At 48.4% G+C, this 20,974-nt stretch overlaps 1 protein-coding gene across 1 annotated transcript; it reads right to left on the bottom strand.

The window, feature by feature from the left end:
- Positions 1-11,185: 11,185 nt before the first annotated feature.
- Positions 11,186-13,053, bottom strand: LOC125597349. Its single transcript, XM_048772102.1, has 3 exons — positions 12,301-13,053; positions 11,474-11,809; positions 11,186-11,386 (listed from the first exon to the last, which is right to left on the bottom strand). Exons 1-3 carry the CDS (start codon positions 13,051-13,053, stop codon positions 11,186-11,188), a joined length of 1,290 nt encoding a protein of 429 aa, XP_048628059.1.
- Between the last annotated feature and the right edge of the window lie 7,921 nt (positions 13,054-20,974).

Genomic DNA, 20,974 nt, shown 5'->3' with positions numbered 1-20,974 from the left:
CGCGATAGGTTCTTGGCTTATACGACTTGTATGGTTGGAACCGAGCATCTCTCCAATGAAAATTTTTAAGCCTCCTGGAAGTGTTGACCAAAAAATTTGGGTTTCTTTTATTGCGCTATTATCCTTGTGTCGGATGTACGAGAGTCATCTCTACTAGATGGCTAAGTCTGTTTAGGACGTTAATAGTTTGTTGTGATCAGCAACAAACTTAATGGTAAAAATTACCATTTTGAGTCTTCGCGAAGGGTATATATTGAGAAGATGTTAGTGCGTATGACTGTCTGGTCTTCCAAGAAGGTGTTTTTATCGAGGAAGGAAATTTCGTCGAAGAATGAATCTTCAGGCGTCTGCGACGTCTCGCGATGCTGAAGATTTGTTATTCTTTCGTATGCCTCGTTTCGTACTTGAAATGTTCGCGGGCTTGAAGATATTTCGCGACGTTGCAAGGGTTTAGTCTTAGCCCTGCGTTTGAGAAACATTCTGGTTTGACTACGGATGTTCGCGGCCAAAATTGTTGTTCCTGTTTTGATGCTAATAATTTGATTTGGGATCGAGAACTTAGGACTGAGGAGTCGCGTAAATTTGTCCATGGGAAGAAGCATTTGCCTCCATAGTGCTTTGTGAAGTGTTGGCCTTTCGAGATCTATTTCGTGCATTTTTTAGGATGTTTTGTATAGCTCTAGAAGCTTTGTTACGAATTTTTCCTTACATGCCGCTTATTATGGGTAAAACGTTGCGGGCTTAAAGTGAATTGTGGAGCGTATCGAACTTGGTCAATTTTTGAAAAGTTCAGATTTTCCGTTAACCATTTGGTTGTTAGGACTGAGTTTCATTACGCAGAATTTATCATATGATTTCGGACTGTGGGCTATACGATAATTATTCTCTTAATAGTCACACGACGTTTTTAGACAAATCGTAGATTGTCGTTTAGCCGTTAAGTGATGGAGCGATGGTTTCTCAAATAGTTTGGCCTGGCGTGAAGGATGTGTTCACTCAGATAGCCAAGGATGTTGTAGGTCAAGGATTAGACCATGGTACTTTAACATTAAAGGTCATGTTAGTTTACGATCGTCCTTAAAGGGGATGGCAAATATTGGTTTGGACCTTTAGTGGACGGCGTAATTGACCGAGGGCCAAAGAGCGCTTGTCGAGATTGATAGGCCAAGTTTGCCGGGGTTATCCGTGCTAATATGGCTGATAGTCATAGAAAACGATTCTCCGCTCTAGGTTTCAATTATACGACGAATGTTCTGTATAATGTGACCTATAGTCTTATGAAAATTGACTCTTTTTTTTCTGAGGAAGACGAAGCCCAAGCGGTTTGCCACATAACCAGTGTGGAGTCAGCGGCGGAATGACTGCCTTCTCAGATGTGACCGAGGGAAAAGAAAGGCAGAAGCCAGCGAGCCGCAGGGCAAAAAAATGAGATCTATTATATCGTAATGCGAAGAGATAAAGTTTAGATTGATCATCGAAAATCAGATCTTACAGGTTTGCGTTTGCGTTTGCTATACAAAACATACTTCATCATAACGCCTGTTATGTTAACCTTAGAAAGTTTCTTCGTAAGACTTGGTCTGATTGTACGAAAGATTTTTCGCGTAAGTAATGGGGATCAGTTTTACGAAGGTTGTAAATCGGTGATATGTATACATATGTCAAAGTAGCGTTGTTTCTGCGGGTTTTATGAGGGACCGCTACGTTGCGACCGAGTGGTACGCGTGTTTGGTCGTTACTTAGCGACCGAGCTTGGCTCGAGCTCGGTCGCTACGTAGCATCCGAGCAGTGTGCATGCTTGGTCGCTGCGTAGCGATCGTGCTTTGCTTGTCCGTGGTCCGATCGCTATACTCGAGCTCGTATGTGGCTGGTTTGGATACGTGTCTGTTGCCTTGAGATAATCGGTACTTGGCTTGATCGAGATTTAAGCTAGATTTTACCGCAAGGCTCTTCGTAAAGATTTTTTTACGAAGATTACTTTTCGTATAAACGTTCATGCTGATTTTTACGGACTTTCAGACATTGATTCCGTTGTGACCGATTTTGACCCCAACACCCGAATGATGGTTAAGTCCTCCGGACAGGAACAGATGACGCCGATACTCTTCTTCCGGATTCGAATGTTCCACGCGCTTTTCCAGCCATTCCGTAATGAGCTCCCATCTAGTCGAGGCTTTCACTTGCTGAACTAGTAGATCCCGGCAAGCCATCATGTCCTGCACCTGGCCTTGGACGACCACCCACAAGTAAGGACGAAAACGAGGGCAGCTTGGGATTCATCTTTCTCAATTAGGAATCAGCGCTAGAGTTGGATTGAGGCCAGCTAGAAGATATTACGACTCCTTATATATATCCGGATCATTCCTTTTTCGCAGGATTAGAAAAGGAAGTAAGGATATTTCCAAATATCCTGAAGAATCCCTGACGTAAAGGATAAACGGCGAAAAGGAAATCCGATCCTCGCAGAAAAAAGGAAATCCCTCCTATAAAAAGGAAAATTTCGAAAATACAAACTCTTGAAGAGTAAGAAGAGCATTATCATCAACTGAACGGGCACCAGCCTCCTGGTCTATCCCCTCACATCAACGCACAAGCTCCTCCTTAGGAAACATCAGAGCTCCACGCTCCACCGTCTCCTAGACGCCGTCAAAAGCCCAGAGCTTCTCCGTCTTTGGCAAGAAGTCAGCGGTTCTATAGTGCCAGACCCTGGTCTGGAATAGGGGACTGGTTGGAACAGCCAGTACGTGTTCGTTAAGATCCAGAAGACGGTTGGTTATCCTACGTCTTGGCGTACCGTTGGTAAGTTCTTCTTTGGGCTTTGAGTTTTTTCATTCCTTTGGGAGCCCGATTTGATGTTTTGGCTTTTGCTTTGTCAAATGTGTCCCGCCCGGTTTCCTTTGCTGGAGAAGCAGTAGTGAAGCTTATAATGGGAGTTCCTCGACGATTCTGATGGGTGACTTTTCTGGTCAGCAGGGAAGCCTTGCGTCAAAGTCGTGTTTGGGGTAAGCATTCCCTTTTATCCGGTAAGATTTTGTCTCGTTTATTTCTTACATTGCTTTTCCCAGGGAACGTGGTGAGGCTCCCGGTGTCGGTTGTCTGTGATGAGTATCAGAAGGCTAAAGCACGGAAGCGACATCTTTCTTACACTCCTCGGCCAAGACTAGTGAGGGATGCTTTATCGGCTAATGGTCTGTCTTCCACCTTATCAACAAGTGTTGAGGTTATGCATAACCGTGACCCTTTAGTGGATGCTGTTTAAACTGAGACTGTCAATAAACTAGTGAAGAGAAATGACGAGTTCTCGTCGGTGGGTCAAGACAAAGACGTGTTTTATTAGATCAATGATTCGAAACAGTGTTACAAAAGGGGAAGAGAATGGATGAAATAGTCCGGCGAAGATAAGTTCGTCGGACCATACAAGTCGGCGAGATGTAAGATGTAAAACCCTAAGTCTAGCCGAAAGTGTGTGTGTAGTAATTTGTGGATCCCCCACTTGTTGCCTTTCCTCCTCCTTTTATAGACAAATGCTCGTTGACCTAATGCGCTCTGTCTCGGTGGGCCTCCTCGAGTGATTGGGCCGGGGCGTCAGACCGCTGAGCAAGTCATCGAGCCGATGACGTTCAGTCAGTTGTCTCGACGACCAAAAGTAGTCTAGAGCCAAGCCGATCGTCGGCTCGCAAGTCGACGAGCCGACTTTCTTTGTTGTAATCATGTGCCTGGATAATTGTCTTGCAGGCCTTTTGGGAAGGCTAAGCCCATACCCAACAGTAAGTCCCCCCAGTTCGCTGGTGAGTAGCGTAGCCGACTCAGCGAATTTGAAAGTAGGGTTTGCGAGACAACTATATCAGGTCTACGATCTCAGTCGACTCCTCGACTATGCAATCGACTCATCTGCTCGCGCTCGATGATCTGACCGGTTTTGGTTCGGACCGGTGGTTAATTCTGGTTTTGGAGCTGACTGTTGGTTTCGATTTGGACCGGTTTCGGTTCTCCTCGAGAAGTCGAAAATTCACGACGTTCGGTGAGCTCTACGCGCCTAAATGGGCCGACCTAGGCCCATCTAGGTCTAATGATGACTCCTCGGGGTGCGATGCGCTCCTCTATCTATAAATACTCCTCTCGCGTCTCATTTTCTCCACTTTTCACCCAGCTCAGGAACTTTCTCTCTCTTACTTTCCGCTTCTCTCTCTAACTTTGTAGTCTTAGCTTTGAGGATGTCGTCGGGCGGTAGCGGTAAGCTTTCTAGGGCTCAGAAAGGGAAAGCCGTGGCGAGAGCAACCGAGTCAAGTCCTGCACATGTCGTTGTGTCGAACTCTCCTTCTGATTTTGAGACGATTCATCGTGAAGCCATGATGGATACAGAGAACATGGACACGCCTCAACGAGTCCTCGTTGCTGACTCAGCGCGTCAGCTCCGCGAAGAGAGAGAGAGTGCGACATTAATATTGAGAGACGGTCAGGATGGAGCGAGCGATGGAGAGGTTTCTCTTCCTGATTTCGTTCCGTGTTGTTATCACCCCGAGGGAATCTTCGAGGATCTTCCGGCTTTCGCGGCGGAGCAGATGCGTTCTCCTGTCGTAGAAGGAGAGTCGTGGGAGAACGTCGAGGAGACTCGTTCGACTCCTAGCAGCGTGAAGGCTCTGCTGAGAAAATGTGGAGGAGCCGGGGTGACTTTCTTGATCCCGACAAAATCTCAAAGGCCGTGGTCCCCTCCGTTGGGATTCCAGTGCGTCTAGGAGTCATATTTTCAGAGCGAGACCAAGCTCTGGTTTCCGATTTCTCGACTCATCACGTCTTATGTGAGACGTCGCGACGCAGCGATAAGTCAGCTCTTTAATGGCGCGTTCCGTATTTCGGTAGTATTGATGGTGACGGCGGCGGAGATCGATGTTTCGATGAGCGTACGGACTCTCGAGGAGTTGACCTATACGAAATCCATGGGGGACGGTCTATTCTCGATTCATATGAGGCCCAACTACAACGTAATTATTGATCATCCAAGCAGGACGGCTAACTGGCAGCGCTTCTATTTTTATGTCAAATATGACGGTTTTGCCTTCGAGGAGCCGCCCGACGATTCCCTTCTAGTCTTTTTTGGGTGCATTAATCAAGAAGTAAGCTAAGCGGAGCGAAAAAGGCATCTTCTGCGACTCTCAGTGCCGACGATCGACGAAGCCTAGTGAGACGACTAAGCGGAGCCTCTTCCGCTCCTCTTGAGACGACTCCCCCGCTCCTCTACCTCTCGCTGTTTCCCCCGGGCCATCTGTAGGCCCGGTAAATGCTGAGTCTTCGAGGGAGGATCTGATGCGGACCTCTGAACGGGAGACTGCTGAGCCATCGGTGACCGATGGTAATAAGAAGAAGAGATCCGCTCCTGATTCCTCTGCTTCGGCTGCTTCTCAAGCGAGAACCGAGTCTGATGGGCCTCCAAAGAAGAAGAAGAAAAAGGAGAAAAAGAAGAAGCATGTCGAGGGACAGTCGGAGCCTATCGGGGACATTGAGGGCCGCGAAACTGCCACCGAGGAAGGTTCCTCTCGTGATGCTGCGACTCGAGCAGTCGTCGAATTGAACGACTCCCCGATCGTTTTGCCGAAGAGGAAGAAAACTTCCCGTAGTCATGAGTCATCTACTCCTGCTGAATCCGCTTCTGCTGCGAAGACTCCTTCAGCTGCACCTCCGACTATCGTTGAAGGTGGTTCAGCCTCGGAGGAGCGTCGGGTCAAATTTCGCGATCACGTGGAATTCAAGTATGTCAGCGAGACTCCACTTTCTTACACCCCGTCTGAATGCGCTGAACTTATTCGACAGTTTAAAGGTGGTCGCAGGGACTTGCCTGCAGTCAAGGACCTTATCTTCAAGGACGCATATGTTGATGCAGCGAGGACCAAAATTTTGGTAAGACCTATTCTCCTTGATTCGTCTCCTTTATATTCCTGTTTCTGATCCTTTCTTTCGTCCATACAGAGTGATGGAAGCATGAACTTCGTCGTCGAGTTGTACGACTCGGCCCTCAAGGAGGCCACGTCCAAGTTAAAACACTCTGACAAGCTCCTTCGGGCGAAGGACACAGCTCACGATCGCAAGGCAAAGGAGTTTAAATCGACGATCGATAAGGTTGCGGAAGAGCAGACTCGGTTGCTTGCCAGAAAGAAGGCTCAGAATTCTCATTTCTTGGAGAAGTTCGGGAGTTGAAAGATAAGTTCGAGGCTGCCGGCGCGAAGATCCGAGGACTCGAAGAGGAGAAGAATGCTTGGACTAGAGAGAAAGCTGCCTTAGAAGAGAAGATGGTGTCCACGGCTCTGAGGCACTTAAAGGAGGTCAATAGGTTAAGGGATTTTCGGGGTTACGAGGTCACACACGAGCGAGTCCATGTACAAACGGCCATGATTGCTAAGAGCAATCACCGTGTCGCTAAAATTCGAGATCTCGAGAAGCGTCGTGGCGAGTTCGAAACGGCGAGGTCTTTGCAGAGCCAAGCCTTCGGGACGAAGAAATGCCTTGAGGCACTTAAGAAGAGTGGGACCGATATTCCGCAGGAGATGATTGACTTGTTCGCTGAACAAGAGAAAGAGTACGAGGCTGAAGCTAAACGCCTAGCCGTCAGCGGGATTCCCGAAGAGCTTCTCTGTCTATCTCCTCTTCGTCTTCGATCCCCCTTCTTTAAAGAGAATGTGTTGGCGGCGATCGACCCATACGGGTCAAATGCAGGTCTGATTGACGCTGGAACCGCTGCCTTCCTCCAAACTCCGAGTAGTTCTCAGGGTGATCATGTGACCGAAAAGTTGGATGACCCGACTGGAAGAGAGCTCGGGGAGTCGTCTTTTCAGGAACGTGGGATTGCTAGCGAGGTCGTGAGGCCCGAGGACACGACTGCTCCACTTGTTTCGGACACGGCTGTGTTCTCGGCCGGCCTCGTCGTGAATGAAGGTCCGGTTATCCCGACTCTCAGAGCTAGTGGTGTTACTCCCACTCCTACTCTGGGAGTCGAGGAGACGAAAGTGGAGCCTGTTAACCTGCTTGACCTCTCAGACTTTTTGACTGAAGAGGTGGGTGGTGAGAAACCGGATGAAATTGAACCTGTCATCGTGGGCAATCCGCAAGGAGAAGAGAGAGCGGTTGATGAAGCTGAGAATCCACCTGTTCTGCCAACGGATGAGACTGGAGGTGCTTCGGATCAGCTCGAAGCTCAGGTCATCGAGGAGGCCCCGATCGTATCGAGGACTAATTTGATATGTTGTTGTTGTTTTTCTTAAGCTTTCTGTTTATAGCCCTCGGAGGATTTTGTCGATGTAATATCTGAACTTGTTTCGCTCTGCGGTTCTTTTGTTTCAGACTTCAGTAAGTTTGTTTTCCTCATAAATTATTTCTAGAACAAAGTTTGCCTTTGTAGTGAGACATAGTTTCGTGGACTCGAAAGTGCCAGTTGGCTTTCGACGAGTCGCTGAATTCTACTTTGAATATTGGGTTTAAACGATTATGATTTGGCAATTTGGTCGATGTTTTGAATTAAACCGGAGAGTCGATGACTCGGTCTTATAAAATTTTGACGCGTTATGCCGTCAGTTCGAGTCCTCGAGAACAGTTTAAATTTTCGAGTTTCAAAGACAATCGTTTATATTTTCGATCAACAACGGTTTCCACTCGATCTTGAAGTAATCCAAAAAATGTTAGGTTGGCCAAGCCCGGCTTTAGAGGATTATAAGATGATTGAAAGTTGTTGTGTTGAACGCATGGGTCAGGACCGCGATACGACCGAAAATCCCTCGAGCATGTGTCTGATCAGGACATGCTCGTTAGTGGGTGTGAGTGCTAGTACGTTTGTCCGAGAGACAAGGTCGTGCTCGTGCGTAAGCATCACTTAAAACAATTTGCGCTCCTACATGTTGGGAGATTGTTTTTGTTATAGCTAGACCTGGTGAAAGGCTGCCTACGTACCTCTAGGAGAGGATCAATCCTTTCGTAGTTCGTTTTGGTTAGTGAAAGTGGCAGTGGATGCGCATTCACTTTTTTTTTTTTTTTTTGGCCAGTGATAGTGACAGAATTGTCATTCACTCGTTGATTTAGAGATTCGGCGATCGAGCAAGACTGTCAAGTGCTCGATCCTCAGGCATGTGCTCAACAGTAGTTAGACTCCTGGTTTAACAACTTCAACAATTTTGTAAGGCCCTTCCCAGTTAGTTCCGAGCTTGCCTGCATTCAGCTCCTTAGTGTTTTCGAACACTTTGCGCAGTACTATGTCGCCCAGTTCGAGAGGTCGAGACTTGACCTTCTTGTTGTAGTAGCCTTCGATCTGATGCTGATAATTCTAGATGCGTAGCAGAGCTTGGTCGCAGCGTTCTTCTATAGCGTCCAGGGCGTCGAAGAGCATATCGCTGTTGAGTTCAATGTTCTGCCCATCCTCGACCGTCGTAGACTGGTTACATTTACTTCGGCGGGAGCCATGGCTTCGACTCCATGTGCCATTGAGAAAGGAGTTGATTTCGTTGCTCCTCGAGGAGTTGTCCTATGTGACCAGAGAACACCGTCTAGTTCATCAGCCCAGCACCCATTTTTCAGGTCGAGGCATTTCTTCAAACCGTCGATTATGATTTTGTTGGTTGTCTCGCAGAATTCTCAAAATTTTTTGATATGAACTGGGAGCCGTTGTCGGTCACTATCTCGTAGGGTAGGCCGTGGCGACAGATGATGTTTTTCCACACGAACCGTTGGACTTCTGTTTCCTTTATGCTTGCGAAAGCTTCCGCCTCGATCCACTTCGTGAAGTAGTCTGTCAAGACTAGGACGAAATGTTTCTGTCAAGAGCTCGGCAGTGGGCCGATTATGTCCATTCCCCATCACATGAAAGGGTACAGAGCTGTCATTGTTCGCGGCAGCTGCGTCGGGGAGTGGATCGTCGAGGCGTGTCTCTGGCATTGATCGCATCCCTGGGCGTAAGCTTCGCAGTCTGCATTGATTGTTGGCCAGTAAAAGCCGAGACTTTTTACTTTTAAAGCAAGTGCTCGACCTCCGGAGTGATTTCCTGCAGCGCCTTCGTGCGTTTCAGCCATGACTAGGTGCGTCTCCTCGCCGTTGATGCACTTTAGAAGCACCTTGGTTGCGGTCCATCTATGGAGCTCTCCATCGAGGACGACGTAATGGGAACTCCGTGTCTTGAGCCGTCTCGAAATCCATTTCTCGGGAGGTAGCTTTCCATCAACCAAGTAGTCGATAAATTTCGTCCTCCAGTCGGTGGCGTCAGCTGATTCCGCTTCGAGGATTTGATCCATGGTCGTGGCTTCGGTTATTGATGCTACGACGGTGGTCTCATTAGGAGGTAGATCGATGCTTGGTTTGTCGATCTTGTGGATAGGAATGGTACGTTTCACCTGATCGTGCAGTCTGCTACCTAGGGCAGCGAGGGCATCAGCGCACACGTTCTCTCCTCTGGGTACTTTGGTGAGTTCGAAGAATTCGAAGTCTTTGGCGAGTGCTTGAACGGCCTTGAGGTATGCATCCATCCGTTTGTTACGGGCGTTGTAGTCGCCACTGAACTTACTGGTTACGAGTTGGGAGTCGCAGTACGCGCTGAGGCGTTTTACCTCAACTGCCTTGGCGAGTCGTAGTCATGCGATCAATGACTCATACTCTGCTTCATTGTTCGAAGCGGCGAAGCCGAAGCTGAACGGCTGTCTGATTAACTCTCCTGTTGGGGATTACAGTTGTACTCCCGCTCCTGATCCTTCGTTTGTTGACGATCCGTCGATATGGAGTATCCAATTTTGACTTGGAAAGATTAGATCTTGATCGAGCTCTGGCGCAAGCTCTGCGAGGACTTGAGATTTTGCAGCAGTTTGATTCTTGGAAACAATGTCGTGCTCGCTGAGCTCGATAGCCCACTATGATAGCCGTCCAGATTGATTTGTATTTTGCATCACCGTTTGGAGCGGTTGATTCGTCAGTACTTCAATTGTGTGAGACTGGAAGTAAGGGCGTAGCTTTCTTGCCAACGTGACAACGGCGAGGGCCATATTCTCGAGGGTGGGGTATCGAGTTTCCGGATCATTCAAGCGCTTGCTCGTGTAGAAGATAGGCTTCTGCTCTCCTCGATCCTCTCGGATAAGGACGCTGCTGACCGCAGTCGCGGATACGGCGATATAAAGAGAGAGTTTATCAACGGTTACGGGTTTGGAAAATACGGGAGGAGTCGTAAGATACTCCTTGAGTTGTTTGAACTCCTCCTCGCACTTCTCGTCCCAAACGAAATGTTTGTTCCCTCGCAACAGCTCGTAGAAGGGAAGGCATTTATCCGTTGATCTGGAAATGAAGCGATTCAGGGCCACGATTCTCCCCGTGAGTCGCTGGACTTCTCTGCTGATCTTTGGACTGGGGAGGTCGAGTATGGCGGTGATCTGTTTAGGATTTGCCACAATTCCTCGCTGGGTGACGATGTATCCCAAAAACTCTCCTGAGGTGACGCCGAAGGTGCACTTGGCTGGATTGAGTTTCATGCCATATTCGTTCAATGTTTTGAATCATTCTCTAAGATGGTCTAGATGGTCCGTCGCGCGGAGTGACTTTACCAGCATGTCATCGATGTAGACCTCCATCATGTTCCCCAGTTTGTCGGCGAACATTCGATTGACGAGTCTTTGGTAAGTCGCTCCGGCGTTCTTACGACCGAACGGCATTACTTTGTAACAGTAAGTTCCTCTATCAGTGATGAACGCAGTCCTCTCTTGATCATTCGGATGCGTCATGATCTGATTGTAGCCCGAGAATGCATCCATGAAAGTCAGGAGCTCGTTTCCGGCAGTCAACTCAACGAGTCTATCGATATGCGGGAGCGGATAACTGTCTTTTGGGCAAGCCTTGTTCAGATCGTTAAAGTGACGCAGACGCGCCACTTTCCGTTCTTCTTCTTGACGACGATCGGGTTAGCTAGCCACTCAGGGTATCGCACCTCTGTGATTGAGCCGGCTGCGAGGAGTCGCTCAACTTCTTTGTTGACAGCTTTGCTTCGGTCGTGGCCGAGCTTGCGTCTCTTCTGGCGAACGGGCTTGACGGTTGGATCGACATTCAGCTCGTGGGATGTGATGGCGGGGTTTATTCCTTTCATATCCGATGTCGCCCAAGCGAACGTTGATGCGTTCTTCTTGAGGAAGTCAATGATTGCACGTTCCATCTCTTCGTCGAGGAAGGCTCTGACTCAAACTACTTTGCTCTCATCAGAGTCGTCGATGGTGACTTCTAGGATCTCATCTTTTTGAGGTTGATTTTGCTTTGCTACCGCGTTGATGCGGGGAGTCGATTGTTGCATCTTCACCGTCGCAATGAGTAGGTCGCGAGTGGCCTGCTGCTCTCCGCGAAGCGTCTGCACCTGACCGTTTGGTCCTAGAAATTTCACGCACTGATGGTACGTAGAGGACACTGCCTTAACAGAATGTAACCAGGGGGTTCCGAGGATCGCGTTCTAAGGAGCCTTCGTTCGGATGACTGAGAACTTGACTGTGCGTGTCACTCCGCATGCGTAGACGGGGAGTTTGATCATCCCGATCATTGTCTCAAAAGCTCCGTTGAATCCTGTGAGGGAGCGAGATGATGGTTTCATGTCGCGCAAGTCGACTCCCATCTTATCGAGCGTGTCTCGAAAGATCAAATCGACTAAACTGCCAGTATCGATCAAAACTTTAGCGACGTCACACTTCGTGATTCCTACTTCGACTAGTAGGGGGTCGTTGTGAGGTAGGTGGACGCCGATGGCATCGTCTGGTGAGAAAGTGATCGAGGGATCATTCTCAGGTTTTGATGGCCATTTCCTCGAGGTTATTGCCTGTAGTAAATAATCCTTTACAGACCGGACAGAATCACCGCAAGGAGGTGAGCCACCAATGATTACGTCTAAGAAATTTGATTCGACGACTCATTTGTTTCTCAATTCAGTTCTCAAGTCGCTAGGCGAGTCTTCGACAACAGGTAAGTCCTTGACGACGGACGTGTCTTTGATAACAGATTTGTGTTTGTTGAAACTCTTGGATTTCACCTCCTCGAGCCTTCGTCGTAAATCTGAACGCTTTGGTCGATTGAGCTTGATCCTGAGATCTTCTGATTTAGAGTTGAGCTTATCGCGAAGATCGATGACTCGTGGCCTGAGGTGAAATCGAGCATTCGAGTCCTCGATTTTCCTAGCCTTGGACTTTTCGATGATTGAGTGCAGATCGCCGTGTGAGTCGTGTGTGCGATCAGTTGTCTGCGACTCTCTTCTGAGCTTGTTTCTCAAGGCGTTCGACCCTTCTGACCCGACGCTCTCGTTTGGTCGCTTACTGGAGTACTCGTGTGAGTCATGGACTTGTTTGTCCTCTTCTTCATCAGAGGGGGAACTTGGTCGTGCGAGGATGACTTTGACACGTCGACGATTACGAGGTTGCTCTTCTTCGACTTGTGCTTCACCCTCATCTTCGTCCTGCTCTTCTGGCTTGTCATCCTCCGTATGCTTTGGCGAGTTCCAGACTTATCATGGTTCTTGTGAGCTTTCTTTTCTTTGCTTTTGCTCCAGCTCTTGGTGCTGTTTGGCCTAGGCTTCGGCAACTTGACGTTGGATGTCCCCTTTTCATAAGATGAGAAAAGGGCATCGACCAAATGCCTGCAACTCCTCGTATCATGCACTTTAGATTTATGGAAGCTGAACCACAGATTTGGCTCAGCTGAGCCAGGACTTGAAGTTGAAGGCGTCGAAGAGGTTTGCGGCTTCTCGTCATTTTCCCAGACGTTCCAACCTTTTTCGCGTACGACGACAGTCGGTCCTGGAGGCGGGTTTTTATCTTCAACCACATAGACGAAACTCTTCGGCTGGTTAGGCTTGTTGCCTGAGGTGTGCTGACGGAGTTCTTGGCGTGCCTCGGGAGCTTTCGGGGCGGTTGCCGGTTTGGCTGCCGTGTTCAGTTTCTTGAGTATCGCTGTTGTATCTTCCTCCATTCGAATGAAGTTGTTCGACCTAGCGATAGCATCCTGGACCGAGGTGGTAGGATTTCTGTAGAGGTCCTCGCGAAACAAGGACTTGAAGTAGAGGGTATTCATCAGTGCGTCGACGGCGACACTGTCGGGGACTTGAACTTTTGAGGCGACTGCTTTGAACTTTTCCATGAAGTCGCGGAGGCTTTGGCTCGATCCCTGAGATAGATTCCAAAGGTCAGACAAAGTTGCTCCTTGTCTTGTAAACATAATGTACTGCTTGAGGAATGCAGTCGTCGGTCGTGAAAGTCGTTGATGGAGTCTCGCTCCAATCCAGTGAACCACCCGAGGGCCGGTCCTTGAAGACTCTCGACGAAGAGACGACAGTAACCGGCGTCCCTTTCTTCTTCGGAGAAGTTGGTTCGACCCATCGTGATGTTGAAAGCAGTGATGTGATCAGTTGGGTCCGCCTTTCCGGCGTACGTCGGAAGGCAAATTTTTTCGGTCGGCCGGTAACGAACGTCGGTGATCTTCCGAGAAAAAGGGGTTTTTAGAGTTACGCCGAGGACGCGTTCGATCAATGGTGCTGAAGTAGGTCCTTCAAGCATCCGGTCTTTCATGTCCAGGACTGATTGCTTAAGTTCGGCGAGTTCCCAGATGGTGATGAAATCGACGCCGCCGGGCGTTTGGACATGTACGGCATTCATGTTTGTGGGGTTTCCGGCACTGGCTGTTCTGTAAGTGTCGAACAGTTGTTTTCGGACAGTCGTAGCCGGATCTCCTAAGCCCCCGGCCAACGGAGCTAAAATGGCGGCGATGGCAACGAGTTGCTCTATTGTCGCCTTCTGTGCCATCCTGTCGAGTATGGTTTCTGCGAAGGCTGCTGCTGTTGGAGCGCCTTCAGTCACCGGTGACTCGTCGTCTGACGGCGAGTCGGGTGAGTCATGATCTTTTGTTGACGCTACTCTGTCTGCCCCACGGTGGGCGCCAACTGTTTAAACTGAGACTGTCAATAAACTATTGAAGAGAAAGGACGAGTTCTCGTCGGTGGGTCAAGACAAAGACGTGTTTTATTAGATCAATGATTCGAAACAGTGTTACAGTAGTCTAGAGCCGAGCCGATCGTCGGCTCGCAAGTCGAGGAGCCGACTTTCTTTGTTTGTAATCATGTGCCTGGATAATTGTCTTGCAGGCCTTTTGGGAAGGCTAAGCCCATACCCAACAGATTGTGGGAACCGAAATTCGCACTGTCGATTTCCGTTTAAATAAGGAAACTAGGAAAACCCTAATTTCCCAGAGGTCCCACACGCCAAGCAATCAGAACACGAAACGAGAACAGTAATAAAATAAGGTAACTACCTGCTAATACCACACGCCAAGCAATCAGAACACGAAATGAGAACAGTAATAAAATAAGAAATCGAAAAAAGGAGAGCAAGGTAGTTCTTATTCCGAATCTGCGTTTGAGCGTTTACAACAAGGTAAGTGCCTGGGCTACGAGAGCTGTCAGCGAGATTCCTAGTTCTAAAACCCTAAGACGACAAAAACCTAATTGAGTCGTAGCTCGAATAACAAAAACGGAAAATTGCTTAAAATCGCTCTAAGTGCTAAGTTTGCTGTCAAAAGTCCTCTCTCATGTCTCTCGCCTAGGACTCCTTATATACTAACTCCAAGTTCGGTTTACGCTTTCCCCTTCTGCCCTTAAGCCGTCATAGCATAAAAATGGAGATATTCCATTTTTTCCGATCTTCGTAATTATCTTCAAAATTTCGTATTTATTCCCGGAAACTTGACATTTATCTTTACTTGCGAACCAAGCGTAAACCGTCATGCGGCTTACGGGTTGTTGGTTAAGAAATCGTAAGTTGGGCTTCGAATCATGTCTTAGGTCCCTTTGGGCCGTCTTCCGACTCGAAGCATTTATTACGGCTTCTTTCGATAAAGAACGAACTTTCCGCGGTTTTTACGGTAAAGTTTGATCGATAACTTAGAATGGCGGGGAATCGTGAAATGGGTTCGCTACGGTCTTCGGGAGATAGCATCGAAGGGTATACGAGAACGCATGGACTAATATTGTATCGACGTTTTGGAAGAGCTCGGTCGCTACATAGCGACCGAACATTGGTTCGAGCTCGGTCGCTACGTAGCGACCGGGCTCCTGCTCGAGCTCGGTCACTACGTAGCGACCGAGTTTCGACTCGGGCTCGACCGAGCTCGGTCGCTACGTAGCGACCGAGCGGGATGGACGTTCGGTCGCTACGTAGCGACCGAGCCTTAGCTCAAACTCGGTTGCTACATAGCGACCGAGCGGAGCACGTGTTCGGTCGCTGCGTAACGATCCTTTTCGAGCTCTTTGTCCAATGACTCGCGTTTCCTCCGCAAAGCTTTTCGTAAAGAAGAATCTATTTCGAAAAAGTGTTTGTCGAAGAAGGTTTCTACGTTTTTCTTCTTCGGGAATTTGGACGTTAACTTCGTCGTAACCGTTTTCGACCCCAACAGTTAGCCCCCCAGCTCGTTAGGAGCGTGGATTTCTAGCGAGGTCCCAATGCGCGGTATGGCGAGTTCAGACGAGATTGGTGTATTTGGGCGAAGTTCGTGTCCAAAAATCCGCAAGTAAATAGTAATTTCTCATCCCTACAAGAAGGGAGGTAATTTCTTCACAATCTTCACACTTACTCATTCTCACAGAGAGGTTTTTCTTGAAAAGTTCGTTCTCTTTCTCTTTATCATTTCCTTCTTGATTTTAAAAGAAAAACACGAGATGTCGAGTAAGGAGAGAAGTTCGATGAAAGGGTCCTTGCCCGCGAACGTTTCTGAAGAGCTTCGTGTTCCGAAGATGGAATTCGTTCGTCATTCGGTAGACCCAGCCGAGAACGAGGCATGGTGGGTTGCGTGTTACGGTTCGATCACCCCTCCCAAAGAAAAATCGTTCCCGGTCATGAACCATCACCCGGTGGAGGCAGGTGCGCCGAGTAGGAATACCAGTGAATTCCTCGAGGTCATGCGGTCGTTCTACCATATTTCGGACGCGGTGGAATTCAGGGTTCCTCGTCAGGGAGAATGCACTAGTAGTCCCCGGAGGGCTTCTTTACTTGTTACGAGGCATTCGTAGTGCGTTGCCGTTTGTGGTTCCCGATCCACGAGATCATCGTCCGTGTGTTGGGACGTTTCGGGGTGGCGATAAGCAACTGAATCCTCTCGGCATCCAGCACCTCAAAGGGATCCTGGTCCTGAGCTACGAGCATGGTCTCTCTCTCACCGTTGATCACTTCGAAGCGCTTCTTCAATTACAGATCATCAGGGACACGGACACGTACAGGCTGGTTCCTCGGAACTTCATGTCAGTGGTAAAGGGGTTCGCTTCTATCTTCAACTCGTGGAGGTAGTTTTTCTTCTTCGTCCGTGTAGACGCAGCGTCCGTTGAGGAGAGTTGTATCCCACTGTTTCGGAGGTTGCCGAACGATCGTCCCTTTATCAACCCTCTTGCTTCGTTTCCTGAGGACATTATTGCGATGAGAGATCTGCTCAGGAATGGTCCTTTTTTCTGGACTTCCTTTACGCCGAAGAGAGTTCGAAATGCGCTGAGATTTGTACATCCAGGTCCTGCTTTGGGCGGAGAAACAAGGAGTGATTCCGAACCTGAGGACCAAGGTCCCAATGCCGCTCCCACGATTGTGACGGGGCCGAACTCTTTGAAGGGGAAAGATATTGATCTCGGCGACCTGGAGTTTTCGGTGGACGACTGCATGCTTCCAGGATGGGATCCGAACCTTGCTTCCGGCGATGGAAGCGGTACGAGCGAGGTCCCTATTCCGGACTTCGATGATTTCTTCGCTGTTCTTCTGTCGGGTTTTGACGCTCCTCAGGCCACGAGCGAGTCAGGGAGGCCAAAAGTTGTTGCGGAAGGATCTCATATCCTTAACGGGGTATAAACTTTAAGAATTCTGACGATCGTTATTATTATTTTTTGCTTATAACGTGTCAATCGGTTTTATAGGTTTGAACTTGGTTGGATTGGCCATTGAGGCGAGCCATAGAGAGGCCATGATCTATCGCTTTAAGGCGGAGAAGGCGGAAAAGGATCTTGCTCGCATGCGAGACGAGATGCTGGCGCGAGAAGCTCAACTCGCTCGTGATCATGCCAGGGCTGTTCGTAGGGCGGAACGGAAGGGCAAGAGGAAAATCTTCGAGGTGATGAAGACTCGCGCTTCTCAATTCCAGGTTGAGTACGGGAATCTTAAGGGCGCTTTCAACTCGCTGGGCGACTTCCGTGAGTGTCGCGGCTCCGTCGGGAGCCTTTGGAAGACGCAGGAAGATGACTATGTTTTCGAGAGGGAGATGGAGTTAATGAAGGGTGGCATGAAGGATCATGCTCACGCTGAGGCGACCATTCCCCCGATCGATGGGAAGATTCAGGGATTCTGGGATCCCATCCCGGTTTCCCCTGATACCGTAGAAACTACGACTGATTTTGCCGGTGACGATGAGGAAGTGAACTTTCCCGCGGATGCATTCGGAGCTTCCTTGTCCGGGAGTTTTAACTTCGATCTGTGAGTGTTTTGACGGGAAGGATTTTTTTCCTTTATCTAGTATTTAGCGGCCGAGTGTGGCCTTTGTTCATATATGTCTGGCCGAGTGTGGCTTTCGAACTTTGTGTGGGCCTATTTTGGGCGTTTTTGTCGGGATTGGCCGTTGGTGGCTTTGAACCCCTACCGCTATGCAGTTTATATAATGGATGTTTGTTTGAGTTACTTTGTTTAGAGTGGGTTTTGAAGTAAACATGAGTTGTCTTCTCATATTTATCTTCGTTGAGGCGTTCAATCTGTTAGTTTGTTCGAGACGTGAGTTTTCGTAAAAAAATATTTACGATCTTTCGGGAACGTTGACATATGAACGAAGAGACATGTTTTAGGATCTCGTATCGTTTAGATATCATGTCTTTGAGATGTCTGAGACCAATGCTATGGGTTTAGGGCAAGACCTAGGTTTACTCTCGGTTTTAAGGTTTATGCGGTGGCTAGCCGGCTATCTGTTTTCCTGTTGCGATTTCTTCCTGATTCGTACCGGTTTAAAGTCCGCGATAGGTTCTCGGCTTATACGACTTGTATGGTACGAATCGAGCATCTTTCCAGAGATAATTTTTAAGCCAACTGGAAGTGCTAGACCAAAATTTCGGATTTTTTTTGTAGCGCGCTTTCGTCCTTGTGTTGGACATTTAAAGATCAAAAGAGTGATCAAGTTACGTTTGTTTAAGACGGCTGATGTGTTCGTCAGGGCCAATCGACGAACGGAGTGTAAGATTTGTAGTGGTCGCATTCGGACAATTTGTTCGTATCATCTCGATTTTTAACTTGGCGATGTCTCGCAGTTATTTCGAAGACTATACGTATATTTTTGGTGCTGAAATGAGATTGTTTTGCGATTTTGTCTTAAAAAGGAGCGACGCATATTGATCGTAAAAATTTTCGAAATCTCTATAGAATTCGATTACAATAACGCATCTTTTCCTATGTGGGAGTATACGAGTATACGCACCCACTCCCCCCCCCCATTTTTAGAGAGGGGGATAGCTGAACTCGTCTTTCGACGAGCCGCCTACGTACCCCTTTCGAGGATCAAGCCATCTCGTAGTTCTGTTTTATGCCGCGAGCGTTTTCACTCGGCTGTTGTCGCCGTGCTGACCGCCTTGATCGAGATGATCGTAGCTGGGTCAGTGTTCTCTTCCGGATGTTCCGGTTGAGTTGTAGTGTCGGTTTCGGACTCATGTTGAGTTTCGACACCCGAAGCGTCTGCGTCAGCAGACGATGTTAAATCATATTTTCTCAAAACGTTGTTGGTCGAAGATTTATCGATCTTCGTGCGTTTACGATTTGCCGTTGCAGAGGTTGTCATCTGTCTTAACTTGTGTTCCGCGGGGAAGCACAGTCGCGACTGTTTCTGACATCCCAGATAGCTGCGACTTCGTTTGGGGTCGGGAATTTGACGCCCAGGTGGTACGTCGATGGAACGGCTTGCATAGCGTTGAGCCATGGGGTTCCCATGATCACGTTGTAGATGGCAGGATGATCGACTACCGCGAACTCGATGATTTTTGTAATCTCCTTGGCCATGACTGGGAGCTGGATCGATCCGAGGGTCATCGATACTTCGCCCGAAAAGCCCATGAGCGGTTTCGGAGTTGGAGTTACTTCTCCGAGTTCGATGTTCATCCGATTGTGAGTGTCGCGGAAGATTACATTGACCGTTGTTCCCGTGTCAATGAGTACTCTTCCGACTTCCAGATCTCGTATGACGAGGTCTATGACGAGCGGATCGCAGTGAGGCTGATCGATCCCGCCGGCTTCCTCCTTTGTGAAGGTGATTAAGCAGTTCTGATCATCTCGGGTAGGAGACCATGTAGGCCAGTTTGCACTTGACTCCGCCTTCCGCTGGTAAGCCTTGGTGGCCGAAACCGTATCGTTGCAGCCTTGGTGGTCACTTCCGAGAGTTCTCCAGCTAGTAGCTTCGCGGCCAGCCTTGCTCCCAAGACCTTGCAGTTAGTCGTGGAGTGTCCTCGGGACTGGTGGAACTCGCAGAAGGTGTTTTCATCATATCCTTGGTTGTGAGTCCATGTGTTACCCGTGGTTCGGCCCTGGTCTGAGCCGATCGCGTAATTATGCGCTCCTTGGAGTTCTTCCCCCTCGTGATGGACGTACTTGTCGTTACGAGGGATCTTCTTCCTCGTTTTTGGGTCTACATCTTTTGAGGACGATCTCGCCGACTTATGTTTTTGCGATAAAATTTTCGTTTCTTCCTCGATCATGATGTAGTCCGTCGCCTTGTGGAGGGCATCTTGGATCGTCCGCGGTTTTTCGAGGGATATCCATTTTCTGAATTTCGACTTCTACCAGAGCGCCTTTCTGAGCGCATCGATGGCCACCTTGTCGCTTATCCCGCTGACCCTGGACATTACCAACTTGAATCGGCTGATGAACTCACGGAGGGGTTCCTCTTCCCTCTGGGACAGACTCCAGAGATCGACATCGAAAGTTTCTCTATCTATGAACATAGAGTATTGCTTAAGAAATTCCGATGCGAGTCTTTTCCCGCGGACTTTAGTGGTTCCGCGGGGAGGATTGCTCGTGTCCTTGCTGTTAAAGTTTCAAATTGTTTGGTCAAGGTGCTCACGAGCTTATCCTGTTCTTCCGACCTTTTTTCGTAGGTGGCGAACATCTTTTTAAACTCCTCGAGCGCCGCGGCGTTGGCTGGTGCGTTGGCCGCGGATATGTCCGCTGCGGGAGTGTGGAGATCAGTGCTGCTGCCTCCGTTAAGAGGAGTCTGAACGTTATCTGTGTCGTCAGTTGACATGTCTGGTTGAGCGTGATGTGGTTGAGAGTTAGATTGATCCGTACCCCCCCCCTCCTTCTAGCGCCAAACTGTGGGAACCGAAATTCGCACTGTCGATTTCCGTTTAAATAAGGAAACTAGGAAAACCCTAATTTCCCAAAGGTCCCGGATATCTGCTAATACCACACGCCAAGCAATCAGAACACGAAACGAGAACAGTAATAAAATAAGAAATCGAAAAAAGGAGAGCAAGATAGTTCTTATTCCGAATCTGCGTTTGAGTGTTTACAACAAGGAAAGTGCCTAGGCTACGAGAGCTGTCGGCGAGATTCCTAGTTCTAAAACCCTAAGACGGCAAAAACCTAATTGAGTCGCAGCTCGAATAACAAAAACAGAAAATTGCCTAAAATCGCTCTAAGTGCTAAGTTTGTTGTCAAAAGTGCTCTCTCATGCCTCTCGCCTAGGACTCCTTATATACTGGCTCCAAGGTCGGTTTACGCTTTTCCCCTTCTGCCCTTAAGCCGTCATAGCATAAAAATGGAGATATTCCATTTTTTCCGATCTTCGTAATTATCTTCAAAATTTCGTATTTATCCGCGGAAACTTGACATTTATCTTTCCTTGTGAACCAAGAGTAAACCGTCATGCGGCTTACGGGCTGTTGATTAAGAAATCGTAAGTTGGGCTTCGAATCATGTCTTAGGTCCCTTTGGGCCGTCTT

Source organism: Brassica napus, unplaced genomic scaffold (genome assembly GCF_020379485.1).
Source record: "Brassica napus cultivar Da-Ae unplaced genomic scaffold, Da-Ae ScsIHWf_1435;HRSCAF=2024, whole genome shotgun sequence".
Taxonomy (NCBI): Eukaryota; Viridiplantae; Streptophyta; class Magnoliopsida; order Brassicales; family Brassicaceae; genus Brassica; species Brassica napus.
Note: the sequence above shows the minus strand (reverse complement) of the source record. Positions and strands in the feature narration are given on the sequence as shown.